Source organism: Lytechinus variegatus, chromosome 5 (genome assembly GCF_018143015.1).
Source record: "Lytechinus variegatus isolate NC3 chromosome 5, Lvar_3.0, whole genome shotgun sequence".
In the NCBI taxonomy this organism is placed as follows: domain Eukaryota; kingdom Metazoa; phylum Echinodermata; class Echinoidea; order Temnopleuroida; family Toxopneustidae; genus Lytechinus; species Lytechinus variegatus.
The window spans coordinates 9,319,054-9,335,691 of NC_054744.1; the positions used below are offsets into that span (position 1 = coordinate 9,319,054).

General features: G+C 36.2%; 1 protein-coding gene across 1 annotated transcript in view; it reads left to right on the forward strand.

Moving 5' to 3' along the window:
* Positions 1-3,667: 3,667 nt before the first annotated feature.
* LOC121415220 (spatacsin-like) overlaps positions 3,668-16,638 on the forward strand; it is a 59,177-nt gene continuing 46,206 nt past the window's right edge. Inside the window, exons 1-9 of the mRNA XM_041608391.1 lie at positions 3,668-4,490; positions 4,701-4,821; positions 6,325-6,475; positions 7,508-8,026; positions 11,767-11,855; positions 12,031-12,255; positions 13,046-13,117; positions 13,561-13,697; positions 16,180-16,406. Coding sequence (XP_041464325.1) covers positions 4,012-4,490; positions 4,701-4,821; positions 6,325-6,475; positions 7,508-8,026; positions 11,767-11,855; positions 12,031-12,255; positions 13,046-13,117; positions 13,561-13,697; positions 16,180-16,406 — 2,020 coding nt within the window. The 5' untranslated portion in view covers positions 3,668-4,011. The remainder of the gene's footprint in view (positions 4,491-4,700; positions 4,822-6,324; positions 6,476-7,507; positions 8,027-11,766; positions 11,856-12,030; positions 12,256-13,045; positions 13,118-13,560; positions 13,698-16,179; positions 16,407-16,638) is intronic.

Consider the following 16,638-nt stretch of genomic DNA (forward strand, 5'->3'; position numbering starts at 1 on the left):
TTTCATGGAATAAGTGAATGATGATAATATAATAATAAGAAGAAGAAGAAGAATAGTTATGATAATAATTATAATAATAGTAATAGTATTATTATATAAAAAAATTTATTTATCCATAGGGGCTATACAGTAGACATTGTTTCGTACTTACTGCTCTGCATACATGTATGTCCATGCATTGACCACCATGGCAATGTCTGTATATAGTGCCATAGAAATGAGCTTTTGAGAAATTAAAGATACTGTATGTTTTGTCTCAGAAATTGAAGACGTGTTTTGTCAATTATGCTCATTCAGGGGGTGGAGAGAGGAAAAAATATTAACAATGGATTATAGTTAATCCCACATTATGGCACTTCCAATGTGGCTATTCTGATTATGGTAACTTTGCCATCCAATGGCAACTTGCATGGATTCCTTGATTCTGATTGGCCATTGATCAGCATTACTACGGTAGTTACCTGACCCCATAAACATAGGGTTAGACCACCAGGTAAAAACAAGCCTCCAAATGAAGCAGATATGGCTAAAAATGTGATGTATGTACACATACATGATGCTTACGTGCAATTTATGTTATCATCCGGTTGCATCATGTACATCAGCTAACAAGCAATCAAATTCACAAGTCTTAATCTAATTCCAAACCTCAGAAACTCACTTCTATGACACTGTGCCCCATCAATGACTTCTCAAACTCAAGCAATATGGTATCAATGGGATGATTAATCAGAGGATCTCGTCTTTTTTACAGAATAGATACCAGAGAGGAGTATTAGGGAGGAATATTCACAGTGGGTAGGGTACAGTCAGGCATTCCACAGGGCACAATGCTTGGACCCTTATTGTTTATCATCTGTATAAATGACCCACCAGATGACTTGACCTCAACTGTACGACTTTATGTGGACGACTGCATCATATATTCTAACATCAAATCACAAAACGACGCTACTAGACTACAGAACGACCTGGATAAACTTTCTGCATGGGAAAATAAGTAGCAAATGAAACTTATCCTAAGAAGATAACTTCTTCTAGATCACCTTTCACAACCAAATATAACTTGGGTGGTGTAGATCTACAGGAAACCACCCACCATTCATACCTTGGTGTCAATATCTCTCAAGATCTTAATTGGGACAAGCATATTTCCAACGTCATCAATATAAAAAAACAATATACAATATGTACAAGAATGAATATAACATGCAAAGGAGAAGAAAGGAAAACTACTTAAAAGTTCATGAGAACTTGTGAGTTGTAGCTCCCAAACAATAACCAAAAAATACATATGAAAATCATATGAAAAATAAACACACAGCATCAGAAATCACCAACATACATACAAGGGGGACAGGACAGTTGGGGGAAGTGTAAAATTAGGCAAAAAAAATTATTTTGAATATTCACTTATATAGGCCTACACGTTTTTTAACTTGGCTTTAAATTAAGTTAATTTAGTTGAACACTTGATATTATTAGAAAGATTGTTCCATATACGAGGGCCATGGTGCCTTAATGAATTAAGTAGAATTTCGGTTTTAACTTGGGGATAATGAAATATATTGCTTGACAGAGTATTATGAGAATGAACTGAACGATTTATGAATTGAATTGAATTGAAAAGTATTATTAAGTAGTTATATCGAAAGTAATGTATAAAAAAGGGAACCTTATCTACAAGCATCATGCTTCTAAGGTTTCCTCCACTTTTCCGGTTTTTATGTACTTAAACATCTATTAATATGTATTGTTTAAGAATGCTTGCTATTTATACTTTATAGGCTACGTGTGTAATGGTTGTTCAATTTAGTTTTTTATGTAACGGATTTGTGGAAATAAAACCTAAATGAAATGAAATGAAGGGCAGCCAGAATGGTAGTGACTATAGGCAAACCACCAGTGCTACAAAACTAATGCAGGGGTTAGGATGGGATCTCCTTTCGACAAGAAGAAAAGTTTTGAGGGTTGGTATACTGCACAAGGCCTTGGGGGGGGCACTTGGCCCTGCCGGTATCGGACTATCTACGTCCGGCAACTTGAGCTACCAGACGCACATCCGGAAAATCTTTCATCCAGTGCTCAACTCGCACCAATTGCTTTATTAAAGAACTCGTAGATTCCACGCGCCATCAAGAACTGGAATTCTCTACCCCCCGACATCCAATCAATCTCAGTCTCCGGTAATTTCAGAACACAGGCAACTATATACTTTCACAACAAAGCCTTAGCAACAAGGACTAATAAGAAACAAAATGTGCACTCCCAATTCCTCCTTGGGTGGTTCCTATGATAGGGACATTGAGGAGTATTACCAACAAGAAGAAGACTATAGTTTATATGTCATGGTGGCCAATGCATGGAAAAATGCAGTGTACATGTATATGCAGTAGTATGTACAGTACATTGCATACCATACAGCCCCTATCAGTATTACATTTTATTTTATTGGATAAGATGTATTTTGCAAACATCAACCCAAATTTTGAGGAATAAAAGCGATATAGCTATATGAAGCTGCTTACTACTGGTCAACTGGTATCGTCTAATGTAGTAATATCCAAGAACCATGAGACGATGAAACCTGATTTGGGGCTGAAAAAAAAAGGGTCTAAAAAATGGTTAATTCAAGTAAAATCACCTCTTAACTCTATAAATAATGGTTTTAAAAGTGCTAATTTTAGGAAAAACAAATTGTCTGCCCCCCGAAAAAACATATGAATAGACACCAAAAACCAGAGAAAAAGACCACCAAATAAAGAAGTTGTGGCCAAAACTGTGATTTTGGGGGGTTTCAGCGGCCATTTTGGATTTTGGCCCAGCACACTTTTTTTTCGGACCCAAGACAAGAAGCATTGTCATTTCATGTTAATATTTAGGTAAAAGAAATACAAAAAACTGTTGCCACAGTAAAACCAAAAATCACCCATTTATAACCCACTCCCAATAGTAATAATAAAAATAATAATATTGATGATAATGATAATAATTATAATACCGGTAATATGCAACATTTATATAGAGCTTGAAACCATGTCTCAGTACTGCATAATATTACCACAGCTTGAGCATGGCTACCCTTGTCAGACGCTCAAACAATCAAGGAATTCTTTTCTACCATTGGGTACCCATTTTCTACACCTGGATGGAGAATGGCAAATGTAGATAATGCTAGTAACAGGATTCCCAGCCCATCAGGGAAATCAGGAAAATCATGAAAAATTACTTTACTTCAGTCAGGGAAAAATCAGGGAATTTGATCAGCCCAAAAGTCGAAAGCACGATAGTCACTCTGTCATAGTTTGGTGCATTTCAATACAGCATTTGTTGAATGACTTATGGTGGTACTAATTAGTTTTGCATTATTTTTTTATGCTGAAAATGAATGTATTCACTGCAACAACTTAGAAATCATGAGAAACTGGGAATGGGTTTAAACGATCATCAGGGAATTTGTGGAAATATCAGGGAATTTTGTTTTCTTGAAAAGCTGGGAACCCTGTGCTAAGCACCTTGTCATTCTAGATGTTTGTATTTCAATTGAATGCATTTTGATATATTTGAAAAATTAAATCCCTTAGACTTTTTAGTTTGGTGACGTAATCTGACAGGATGAACACAATACTATAGTATTTTCTTAACTTGACCAACAATCCAGCTATCTTCTCTGTTCATCAGAAGAAGCTTGTTGCCCATGTGAACCACAAGGATTTTGTTCACAGCATCTTTACAAATGCAGGCGTCTTAGAATCGCAAGAAACGGGAAAGCCAGGGGACTTCAACATCAGTCCTGATCTGCAGAACATCATTGTGACCTACAGTAATGTAAAGTACGGTCTTTACAGGATCAATCTTGCCGAGTACTTCTGCCACAATCCAAAGCACGTGCTTTCATCCTGGAGGAAGCAAGAGATTGTTCAAAAGAAGAGATCGTTGAAGGTCGACAAGGATGAGGATGAGCTTGACTTTACCCGAGGTGCGTCTCCTGTCAACGAGAAAGGCAGACCGATGAACAGAAGCTGGTGGAACTACCTGGATGATCTTAAACTCAAGCTGACAACGGTTGGCGACCACACCAAAGGAGCAGTCGCCAATTCTTCCGCTGATGATATCAAAACTTGGCAAAGGTGGTATCTAATAGCCGATGGACACCTCTCTGTCGGAAACCCTAGAAGTGTTTGTGCAGAGCAGACTGGTTCAGTCAGGAGGAATCATGCCTCGGGGTTTCATAGGAAGCTTCAAAGGTCACCAGGATCTACCATTACACAACAGGACAGGAGTTCAAGAGTTGAAACAAAGACGGATTCACTGGTGTCCACTGCTGTACGCTGTCCCAAATTGTGTAAAGGGCTACCAGTGAGGGCGGTATACGCCAGCAATTCGTCAGCCATTGTTTGGTACTGTGGTGCTCTTCAAGCCCAAAGCACCGACAGATACGGTGGCCTCTGTTTCTTGAATTTCTCAGACAATGCAACAATATTTGACAGGTGAATAGTATTCAGTTAAACAGGTAATGAAGAACAATCATTAAAGTTTGCAGTTTCAAATATTCAACCCTTTAACCCTATCTAACACTTTTCCATCAACTTAATATGTAAAGAATATGGTAAACATGCAACATTTTCTCTGATGTATAAAGATATTAGCTATGAGTGTTATTGCATACTAAATGATTTGATTTCTGTGTTTTTGATTAGCTTTGATGAACCGAGTTTGTTGTCTGTCTCTGATGACCCCACTCATCCACATGTGTTATTAACGCAGTCAGAGGTCAGACTTCTCTCGGTCAACCTAGAACAGGAATCGGTCGTTAACAAGGTAAATTTTTAGAAGATCTTTGAAGGTTTGCATGGGAGTATAGATAACGTTTAGGGAGTTATAGTTCACCGTGTGGTTGGTTCTGAAAACAGCACTGATGACAGAGAATCAACCTTCCCGGAAAGTTCAGACACCTACTAAGTCTAAGTCTAAGACTTCTCTTGACTCACCCATCAATTCCAAGTCCTTACTTCTCATCTTGTTTAATGTCCTTTGAAGTACTTCACCTTATATCTCCACCGAACAGTCCTTTTCAGGACTATTCACATGGTTAACAGTAAACCTCTTTAATATTAACGTAAAGGTTAACAAACTCAGAAGGGATATTTGTGATGAGTCATGTCAAAATCAGACAGAACTCGCTCAATGAGAAATGGAGAAAATGGATTGATATATATATATGTACAATGCTAAGAAAAAGAATTTGGGGGTGTTTAACGTTTGAAGTATACTCTGTAAAAAAAAAAAACAGAATGAAAAGATAAGGGGAAAGTGTAAGAAAAGTAGCTTTCTCAAGCAGTTCAAACTTATGAAGGGTTTTTCTTGTAAATATACTTTTCTTGAACACTCATACCTGTGACATTTAAAGACTATTATCTCTGAAAATACGCTGTCCAATTGCCGGTACTTCATGGAAACGAATCAATATCAGTGAAAAATATATTTCAAAAAATCTAGTTTCTGCTTTTGATCCAATGTATCACATTTATTCTACACCTTCAGACCCAAATTGTACAGTTTTTCAGAAGTAATCACATTTTCTATCTGACAGAATGAGTTGTGTTTGTACTTGAAAGTAAAAAAGACAATAATACATTTCATTGACAATGCAACCAACATGTTTCTAAGCCCAAGAAAATAACAACGCAAATTTTAAGAAAGAAAATTGAAAGATAAGCAAGCTATCCAAATTCAAAATTTGATTTGAGATCTTCCAAAATTGTCTATTTTGGGGAGATACTTACTCCATTAAAAAAAAATCAAAAAAAAAATAAGGGGAAAGTGTAAGAAAAATAGCTTTTCTTTGAGCCTTTTTTCTCGGGCAGTTCACACTTATGAAACGTTATTCTTGTAGATATATTTTTCTTCAACACTCATACCTGTGACATTTATCTCTGCAAATAAACTGTCCTATTGCTTGTGCTACATTTTAAGCTTAAAGCTTGAGAAACAATGAATTAAAATCAGTGAAAAAATAAATCTATATTCAAAAGAATCTTGTTCTGTCTGCTTTTGATATAATGCATCACATTCATTCTACTCCTCAGACCCAAATTGTGTGTAGGTTCTTAGAAGTAATCACATTTTTTTCCTGATAAGTTTGTGCTTGAAAGTGATAAAGACAATAATACATATTATTATAATGTACTCAAGACATATGTTTCTATTAAAACCCAGGAAAATAGCAAATTGTGCTAAAGAAAATTGAAAATTGATTTGAGATCTTTAATTAGGTCACTCTAAATACCATATCATATATCAACTCGTTTTTGGTTTAATCAGATGATGGTATACAAGTCAGCTGCGGTGACTGAAGCCCTTTGCCATCTCAATAACTGGGACCATTGTTCCATTCCTATCCATGCTCTGGAGATTGGACTCAAACATCGACAGTTGGATACAATCGCGTTCTTCCTCAAAAGTAGAGAGAACAGTAGGTCATCTTTACAGGAAATTTAAGAACATTTTGGAAAAATTGGATGGCCTTGAGTGGGATGCGAAGAAATATTGTACGAGCTGAAGAACAATATTGGATGAGTCAGAGACGAATCCAATATTGTGTTTCAGCGAGTAACAATATTTCTACGCATCCCACAAAAATTAGTCATCCAATGTTATTACAATTATTTAGATACCCCAACCAAGCTAAACATAAAGTAATGAAGCAAAAAAAATTGTTTTTAGTAACCATCATTTTTGGCAATAAAGGGAATGGCGCCTAAGTATTGTCATTAAAAAAAAATAATTTTCCGTTATGAAGTAAAGATGCGCTACCGTATAATGCAAGCGCATTTGAATTCAATAAATTGACACTCCTTTACCATACCTCCAGGCAACTTATATGCTATGCAATTTCATTGTGACATAACAATAGCTTCATGTGCACAATCATTTATTAACCAATGATAATCTTGTGGGCGGGGCAAAATATTCGATTCGTCCAATATTTTCAATTTTGAATGGTTTTCAGAGGCGTGCACGTTTAAAATCGGTTAAAATATTTTGTCTCTTTGAAACAACCTCGTCAGACGTCAACAAATATCTGCACCTCTAAAACCCTACATCTAAATGATAATGATTAATATTAGTAATAATGATAATATTAGTTATAATAATAATTAAACTTCCTTTAATGTGCATATCGCAATATGATTATAGCATCTGTATGGGCTTCTGAAGGACTTGGGATACTCCAGCTTTGGTTTGGCGGCCATTATTACTTACAGTGCACATGCATTATGGCCTGCATTCCAAAGATAAATCTACCTCTGTGTTAAAATCATGGAAAGCTGAAATTGAAATTTTTTTTGTCAGTAGTTCCTTTTATCTACAGTTTTGTTTCCTCAAGTTTTGATGATAATAAAATTTCAGTTATTCCCATTCAATGTTGACTGACATGCATGTCAAATGTACAAAAAAATGCATCTGTAGTCTCACAGGTTGTTTGTCTCCCTCAATGTTCCAGTGTTCCGATTGAAACAGCACACCGCTCCAGTCAGCGTGGCACCCTCATCCCACAGTGATCTTTCCTCAAACGATGCAACACAGCTTTGGTCGGCCATGGATCTCCTCTGCCAAGCCATCGCAGACAATATCAAAGAAATGCAATCCAAGCAGTACGCTCTCCAGGTCCTGAATCTTGCCTTGAATCATCTCAACAAGCTCATCCACAATGCCACCGACTCCCTGGAACATCTCGGTACATCCTCTACTTCCTGCAAGGTGACATCATCCATCAAAAGCCCTCTGGAAACTTCATCTTCTGTAGCTGGCACACCATCGGTCCAGTCTCGTCTGCAGAGTGACCGGCCTCGGACGGCGCCCATGGCAGCATCCCTGGTGGTCATGACGGAGGGGTTTGAAGGAACTAACCATGACCTGGAGGATATCATCAAGAAGTTGATCGGTTACACAGTCAAGCTAAGAGGTCATCTGAAGGGAACGCCATCCTGGATGTTCCCAGACAAGGATGAAATAGATTCAGGTAATCCATCAACTGGGAATCTTAAAGAGACACAGCATATCAGGGAACTTTTTTCCTTCCCACCCCCCCTGCCCCTCCCACAGTCAACAAATTAGGGACCTCTCCCCCCCCTACAGCTAGTAAACTGCTATGTCAGTATGTCAAAATAACCTTTTTCGTTCACAGAATAGAGAGATGGTGATGTGAGGCAACATTAGACACATAGCATGCCCAAGCTCAACTGATGATGCCTGACATATCAATTGCTTGTGACAATGCCATGGATTTTCCCTAAATAACATCCTTGAAGAGGATTGTAAATGCTTGTCCATGCTCTGTGTATCACAGAGTATTGTGATGTATTCACATAGTAGCCCACTGTTGAATGTGCAAATCCAAGAAAAGTCTGTATTATCTCACAGTTTTTAACTTTCCTGTGGATCTGTTTGTATGTTAAACCAGCAAAATATTAAAAATAATAATGATCACCATTTTTTTTTTCAATCTACAAGCCAGATTGCCTTTGAGAAGAGGATTATTTCAACCAAAATTGAGTAATGATTATTCCAGAATGACTTTCCATCAATTCATATATTCTCTTTATTTATCACCTCCAAACTTGAATCATAGAAAATACAGGGTCCCGTAACGCAAAGGTTAGCAATTGATCATACACTTGATTTTACATTGATCGTACATGTACATTGTAGTCAATGGAAGCAATCGAAGAGAAATATTCTACGATCATTTCCAAGTTTTGTGATACGGGCCACTGGACTACAATGTAGATTTACATGAAAATACATTTAAAGTAAAAGATACCGTTTATTTCTTTTGCACTTAATTTCCTAGTTTTCTCAGTCATATTATTAAACTAAATATATGTTTATTCACATGTTACATTTTACCTAATTTTTTAAAATATAAAAACTTCTCATTTTTTTGTTCTTTTCTCCCTTGCATTTTTCTTGGATTTGCTTTTCTCTATGATTTCTGAATTCTATCATTAGATTTAATACATTTTAGGCCTTGAATGTTCTTGTATTTCTATGCATTTGTAACAATTTTTCATAAATAAACTGTACTTATATTTCCAGCTCATTAGGGAATAGAAGAAAAAGAAATTTCTTAGTAGTATGAATGCATTTTGGATCAGTACACATTTCATTATGCAATTATACATTGAAAAGTAGTCAATATATTCAAGTATCAAAATTAAAGGAAATATTCCCCAATGCAGGGTGCTGCATAAGCTCTTGCCCGATTGCCCGGGGCAAGTAAAACTTATAGTCGGACAAGGGTTTTGATATAAAAACCAAAACTACTTGCCCGAACTGGGCAAGCAAAATTCACACAGTAGAAAGCAAAATTGTCACGGTAGAATGACCAAAATTAGGGTTGATATGTTATTGACCCTAATTTTGGTCATGGCAGGCAAGATGAAATCACTTTGGAAAAAGTAATGCAATAACAAGGTAGATCAGTTCATGTCAAAAGAGAAAAAAAAGGTCAATGGCTTATAAAACCACAAAACTTTCTTTTGAAGAGGTAAACTTTTTTCAAGGATTTTTTCGGGCAAGTGAAATAGATTTTTAGGCAAGTATATTCCAACTATTAAAAAATTTACTTGCCCAACCAGGCAAGCACTTCTAAAAAATTATGTAGCACCCTGCTCAATGAATAGGGTGATCAGGGATCCGTAACACAAAACAGCAATTAATCGTACATTTGATTTCACACTTAATTGTACAATGTAGTCAATGCTGTCAATCATGTATTCTATGATGATTGCTAAGCTTTGTGTTAAAAGTCCCAGGAGTCCTAAACTTCTCAAACAGTCGGTTCCTTTACCCAGAATGCAACATGCATTCTCATGATACATACCCAATAAATCTACAACATGCTTCAGTCTTTACAAACTTTACATCACAAAGATGTTGCTAAAAAAACAAAGAGATTATCGATTGCCTACAAACAATTTTCATTTTTTTTGAGACGGAAGAAGTGATAAATCATATTGAATAAGTTTAATCATACTTAGGCTTTATGGTTATTGGCAATTATCTTGCTTGAAGTTGGTTTGATTTAGTAAAATACTTAGAAGTGAATTGAATACCGGTAACTATTTTTCTTTGCAAAGTATACTGCTGAGTGGTTTACTTAAATATTTACTTCAAATTGAATACCAGCCAGGGGGTCCTTTCAGAAAGAGTTACATGTATGTGTGACTTAAAGGAAACCAAAAACCCAAGAAGAGAAGCAATCTTATTGGAAAGAATAAAATGGAAGGAACAATTAAAAAAAATTCATCAAAATTGGTTATGAAATAAGCAAGTTATGAATGATTAAAAAGTCTTGTTGTACTTACTATGTAGATCCTCAAATTGGCAAACGTACTTCAAAATGGCTGATTTTGTGGACAACTCTCCATTTGTTTTGTACATATATTTTCAGATTTTCCCCTTTATTTTACATATTTCACATTATCTCCTCTTGACCTTGACATATATGGTGTGGATTATATTTTCCCATGACATATGTTGCGCTCAGAAGGAGGCAAGATGCAATTGAAAGATAATGAGGAAAATCTGAAAATTTGTGTACAAAACAAATGGAGAGTTGTTCACAAAATCAGCCATTTTGAATCACGTTTGCCAATTTGAGGATGCCCATAGAAAGTACAACATGAGTTTTACAAACTCCCATAACTTGCTTATTTCATAACCGATTTTGATGAAACTTTTTTTAAATTGTTCCTCTCATTTTACTCCTTCCAATAAGATTACTTCTCTTCTTGGGTTTTGGTTTCCTTTAAGAGTTGCACTTTAACGCCAACGTGCAATATTATTTAACGGGTAATCTGATTGATGGAGACGCTGAAGTGTGCGCCCAGTGCGCATTATATGACAAATGAGGTGACGCATTATATTCCCCTTGTAACTGGCACTTAAGTGCGACTCTAAGTCACACTAAACTCTGTGAAACACTCCTAGTATCAATGAAAATCCTCATGATATGATGCCCTGATTTCTCCATTGATTGCCTTTATACTGTCTTTCTTATTTCTCAGTCCAAATCTTATAGGGACCATTACACAAAGAGCAATTAAACGCAACTTACATGTAGTTTTCAATGAAACAAAAGCAACTTTTTGGGACTTGCGCTCGATTTCTTGAATTCCATTTAAACTCTCTGCAACGAACCCCAGAATGGCGATTGTTGCCTGATGAGTGTTTCATGTACATGTAGTTGTTTGTTATGGGCGACTTTAAGATGATGGTGATCCTTCCTTAGGAGCTGAGTCAATACCAATGAAAATTTGGTGCACATAATAACCACAAGATATGATCACCAGTCGTTTTGCAATTTGCTCGTAACATACAAAGAGCTTTGTAAAATACCCACCAGGGCCCCGTCTTACACAGAGCTACGATTGATCCAATCAATCTAACTATGGAAATCCATCAGTGTCATATTTTTTCTATAGGAACTTTGCAAAATGTCCTTGTAAACAAAGAGAAGTGCAGTGAATTATCAAGAAACAATGCATGAACGTACATCACAGTTATATTTGAACAGACATGAGTAATACATGTTGACGTTGCTGGCTGTCCATAGTTGCAATTTTTTTTTTTTTTTTTGATTGGATTAATCGTAACTCTTTGTAAGACGGGGCCCAGGTCTTTATTTTCTTGTATGACATTGTTTATAGTAAAGCATGACTCTATGATTCTATCTCTCTGTGATTGATATGCATGCAGGTGGTATGTCTTCCCCCAGTGTATTCTACACAGGTACAGACAAGTCTATGGTAGCCACAATGCACGATTGGAAATCCATGTCTCCACAGGTACGTTATCACCATTCGTTATTAATGGCATGGTAATATAAAATAAAGAGAAAAGAGGTTATATTTGTATCTACATGTACATGTATGACTCATCACAGGTAAATGTGAATACATTCAATGGTTTATTGTCAAAGAAGTACCCGCTGTCACATTTGACCTTTGACCTTTAAAACAGGAGATCATCCGTGCAGCCATCTTGAAACGTCAGATCCCCTTGGCCCAGACGTACCTCAGGAAGCATCAGTACAATCTGCAGCTTGAACAGACACAGACGCAGCAAGCTCTCTCGTCACTGGATTCCAAAGGGCTCCCTCTCTTGGTCGATATTGGTCTTGCCCAGGTCTATGCTTCACTTCTCAATGCAGAAACGGAGACTGCTTACACAATGCTTCAAAATTTGGTAGGTCACAGGATGACATAAGAATAACTACCACCCAGAATTATGATATGGTATAGCACTGTTTAGCGAAATGGTTGTATTAATTCATTGTGGGGGCGTTGTGGTCTAGTGGTTATGACTCTCATCTTTCAATCAGAGGGACGTGGGTTCAAATCTCAGTCATGGCGTGTTTTCCTTCAGCAAGAAATTTACCCACATTGTGCTGCCCTCGACCCAGGTGGGGTATATGGGTATCCGGCAGGATTAATTCCTTGAATGCACCGAGCGCTGAAAGGCAGCTCGAGCTAAAGCCAGGGTAATAATATGACACCAAGTATCAAGCGCAGTAGAGTATTACAGTTGCTGCGCTATATAAATGAACCATATCATTATTATTATTAATTTAAAAATCTGGTTAAATGCTTTTATTTATGTATTATTGTTTTAGTGGCCCAAATTACTGGTGTAAATTCAAGCAGTATACCCATTGATCAGGGGGATAAAAAAATTGTCACCCCCCCTCACTTGAATACTATTGACGTCATGTATTTACACCCATGGCCCAAATATTGAAAAGTGTTTGTGCATTACCTTTTAACCAAAAGGAAAGGGCGCAATATCAAAAGACTATTAGATTGGATTTGATATTTATATCTGTATGCCCAGCTAGTTATTCATCATTTTGAACATCATTACATCATGCACATGACAAAATTTCTTAAATGAAATTCAGCTCCTTGGAAGATTTCAACTTCATTTAGGATGGTGATTACTTTTATCTCTCTTAGATTTCATTTCTATTTATTGGCAGGGATTCAATGTCACAGAAGAAATCAAGAAAATATGTCTGTACACTGCAAATACAGGACTAAGGGACTTCTTGGTATGTACCAATGCAAACGAGGATGATGATAATGTTAAATCTGATAATAAAAAATGATGATTGAAGTGATTAGGGTAATGGTAGTGTGATGATAATGAAGATGACAATGATGGTGATGATGGTGGTGATGATGATGATGGTGATGATGATGATGTTGATGATGATGATGATGATGATGATGTTGATGATGATGATGGTGATGATGATGATGTTGATGATGATGATGATGATGATGATGATGATGATGATGATGGTGATGATGATGATGGTAATGATGATGATGATGGCGGTGATGGAGATGATAATCATGATAATACTGATCATGGTGATGATGCTGAAGATTATGATTATAATGGTGATAAAGGTAATATGATGATGGTTCAAAGATTGAATCCCAACCCAAATAAGCGTTTCACGTGCTTCATATTTCAATCAAACCACAGATTTCCGAGCTATCCCAATCTCAAGATCTGACCAACGAGGAATCAGAAATGGTCCACTTTGTTCATCAGCTTGAACATCTCTACACCTGTCAGTCGTTTGAAAAAGCCAAGGCCCTCGCTTCAGAAAAGAGCCAGAGGTAAGCGTCCAGTGTCATATATAGGCTGTAGCAGAACTGCCAAGCCTATATAGCGCCCTATTCTGAAGTTCAGTTTAAAGAGAAATACCAGTACATGTAGTTTCAGTAAACACAGATTACATGAGGAAGTCTGTAAAACCAGGCTTAATTGTCAGTATATCATCAAGGATCTAGATCTGGTACAGTTACATAAACTGAACTTTGTGAAATCTTGAAATCTACGCTGAAAAATGTTCACACTGAAGATCACCAACACAGATAAGCGCAAATGGGACAGTGTATTATTATTGCTCTGAATGTCAGCCGAACGCTTGACCCGAATCCTGTGCTTATTTGCTCATTTCTCAGCAATTACACAATTTCTTCCAGAATCTTTTGGCACATATTTTTTATTTATACAAACAGACACTTTGGTTGTCAATTCATTGGATTCTGTACGAACTCATTTTCATATTGTTACCACAACTGGCATTTACCTTTAAAGGGGAAATTCACCCTTACAAACAGTTTATTGTAAAAACAGCAAAAAAATAATAAAAAATATTGCCAAGGTTTGAGAAAAATCCATCAAAGAATAAGAAAGTTGTGAGAATTTTAATTATTTGATTTGTAACATATGCGAGCACCTTTCCTTCACATCCTATGTTAGGAAAAATCAATGAAGTTTCTCAGAAAATTGAAAATGATTTTTACTTTCATACCTTCAGTATATCAATAGACTAATCATTTCAGACACATTTCTAAAACAAATACAAAAATAAGTCACCAAGAACTATTGAAAAGTTGAAATTTATGTGTTTTTATCACTTAACATATGGGGCAGCTGCTCGTTAATGATAAATCACAAATCCCATACGTATAATTCTAATAACTTTCTTAATTTTTAATGGTTTTTCCTCAGTCCTTCACCAACTTTTTTTACTGCTATTTTCGCAAATTTTTCTTCAGGTTGAACTTCCCCGTTAACTTAGACCATGGTCTAACTTTTTATTAAACTTATGGGAAGCCCAAAAAAATTCAAAATTGCATTTATATTTTTTTGCTTCTTATCTTTACTTGGCTCTTTCCTGGTGTTTTAACAACTATTTCAGTAATTACTACCAGTCTCTTATGAATGATGCAAGTGTCAAATGAGTTGACAAATTGAACTTGTACTGTTAAGAGATATCTGTCACAATTGCCTATTCATAGTTAAACTGCAAATTTAGTTGAGATTAAACTAAATGTTAGAATGATTTTCTATTGAAATACTTCTAAAATACAGGCTAGCTGAATTGCATTGTTTTAGGGACCAGCTAAAAAAATGAATAAGCCTGAAGAAATACATAATTTAGGGCATGTAGATGAAAATTTATTAGAGAGAAAAGGAATTGCACTCTTTTAGGGATCGGTTATAATCCAAGCATGATAAAATCAAATCCAATATTCATTTTTAGGCAATTCTATGAGACAAGAAGCAAAAAAGAAAAGATGCTAACTATTAAAAGAAAAAAGTTACTCAACCAAATTTCATTCTTTCAGGGCTTAGTTGTAAAATAAGCCTGATGAATCAATTCAATCATTTGTGGTACTTACATGTACATCATGAGAAGCAGAGTGGAGAGTTCTTTATCTGAACAAAGTTACAAACTGAATTGAACTCTTTTAAGGATCGGTCAGAAAAAGCATGACAAATTCAATTCAATATTTTCAGGCAAGTAGATGAGACAAGAAGTAAAAAGAAAAGCTGCTGAGTGAACAAAGCTATTAAACCAAAGTGCCTTATTTTGAGGGTCAGTTGTAGAATGAATAACATGAATCAATTCAATTATTTCATGTATGTACAGATGAGAAGCAGAGAACAGAGTTGCTAACTGAACAAAGTTGTGAACCAAACTGCATTCTTTTAGGGATTGGTTATAAAATAAGAATTGATGAACATGATGATATCAGTTCAACTCAACTTCTGGTCATTCAAAACTTGGCTGCTAGGATTGTTACTAGAACAAAAAGACATGAATCTGTATCATCTGGAAAAGATCATTGCATTATTGGGTTGCTGGTCAGGTCACATATTAAGTTCAAGATGTTGCAACTCTCATTTGTGTTTTTGTCAAATGGCTCCATCTTATGATATAGGGTATTTATATTGCGCACATATCCACCTTGCTAGGTGCTCCTATATTACCTGGCTAAGCTAGGCGTTCATAGCGCACACAGCTTTTTAAGGAATTCCTACCGGTACCCATTTACCTCACCTGGGTTGAGTGCAGCACATTGTGGATCAGTTTCTTGCTGAAGGAATTTACGCCATGGCTGGGATTCGAACCCACAACCCTCTGTTTCAAAGTCCGAAGACTAATCCACTGGGCCACAACACTCCACTTATCTGTCTGAGTTACTTGTAGAATATGAACCTGTTCGAAATCTTGGATCATTTCATGAGGAAAGGTATAATGCGCTTTGAAAGAACTTTTCTATTATTTAATATTAATCTTTTCAGGTATGTGGACGAGAAGCAGAGACATGAGTTACTCCCTCCAAATGATACTGACGCCAAGCAATATCTTGAAAACATCATCGTAAGAGGGGACATCTCGGTGTCTGGTGAACCGGCTAACTGTGAGAACTTCAACTATGGTCATGTTGTTCTTGAGTGGGTGAGGAGCTGGAATCAGGAGACGAGGGATCGCATCCTCCTTGAGAGACTACTTGCTTCAAAGAATAAAGGTACTTTTCTCAAAATGACAATGATAATATTCATAACAATATATATAGTCATGATAATGATATTGCTAATAGTAATACATGGTTCTTTTATAGCGCATCACATGTAGCAGATTGTATGTCTCTATGCGCTTATAGTATAGGAAAGTATAAAGTGAAAAAATAATAAATTTTTTGCTTCAATACAATAACCCCAATCAAAACAATATATCAGAATTTTTTATTTCGATTTTTT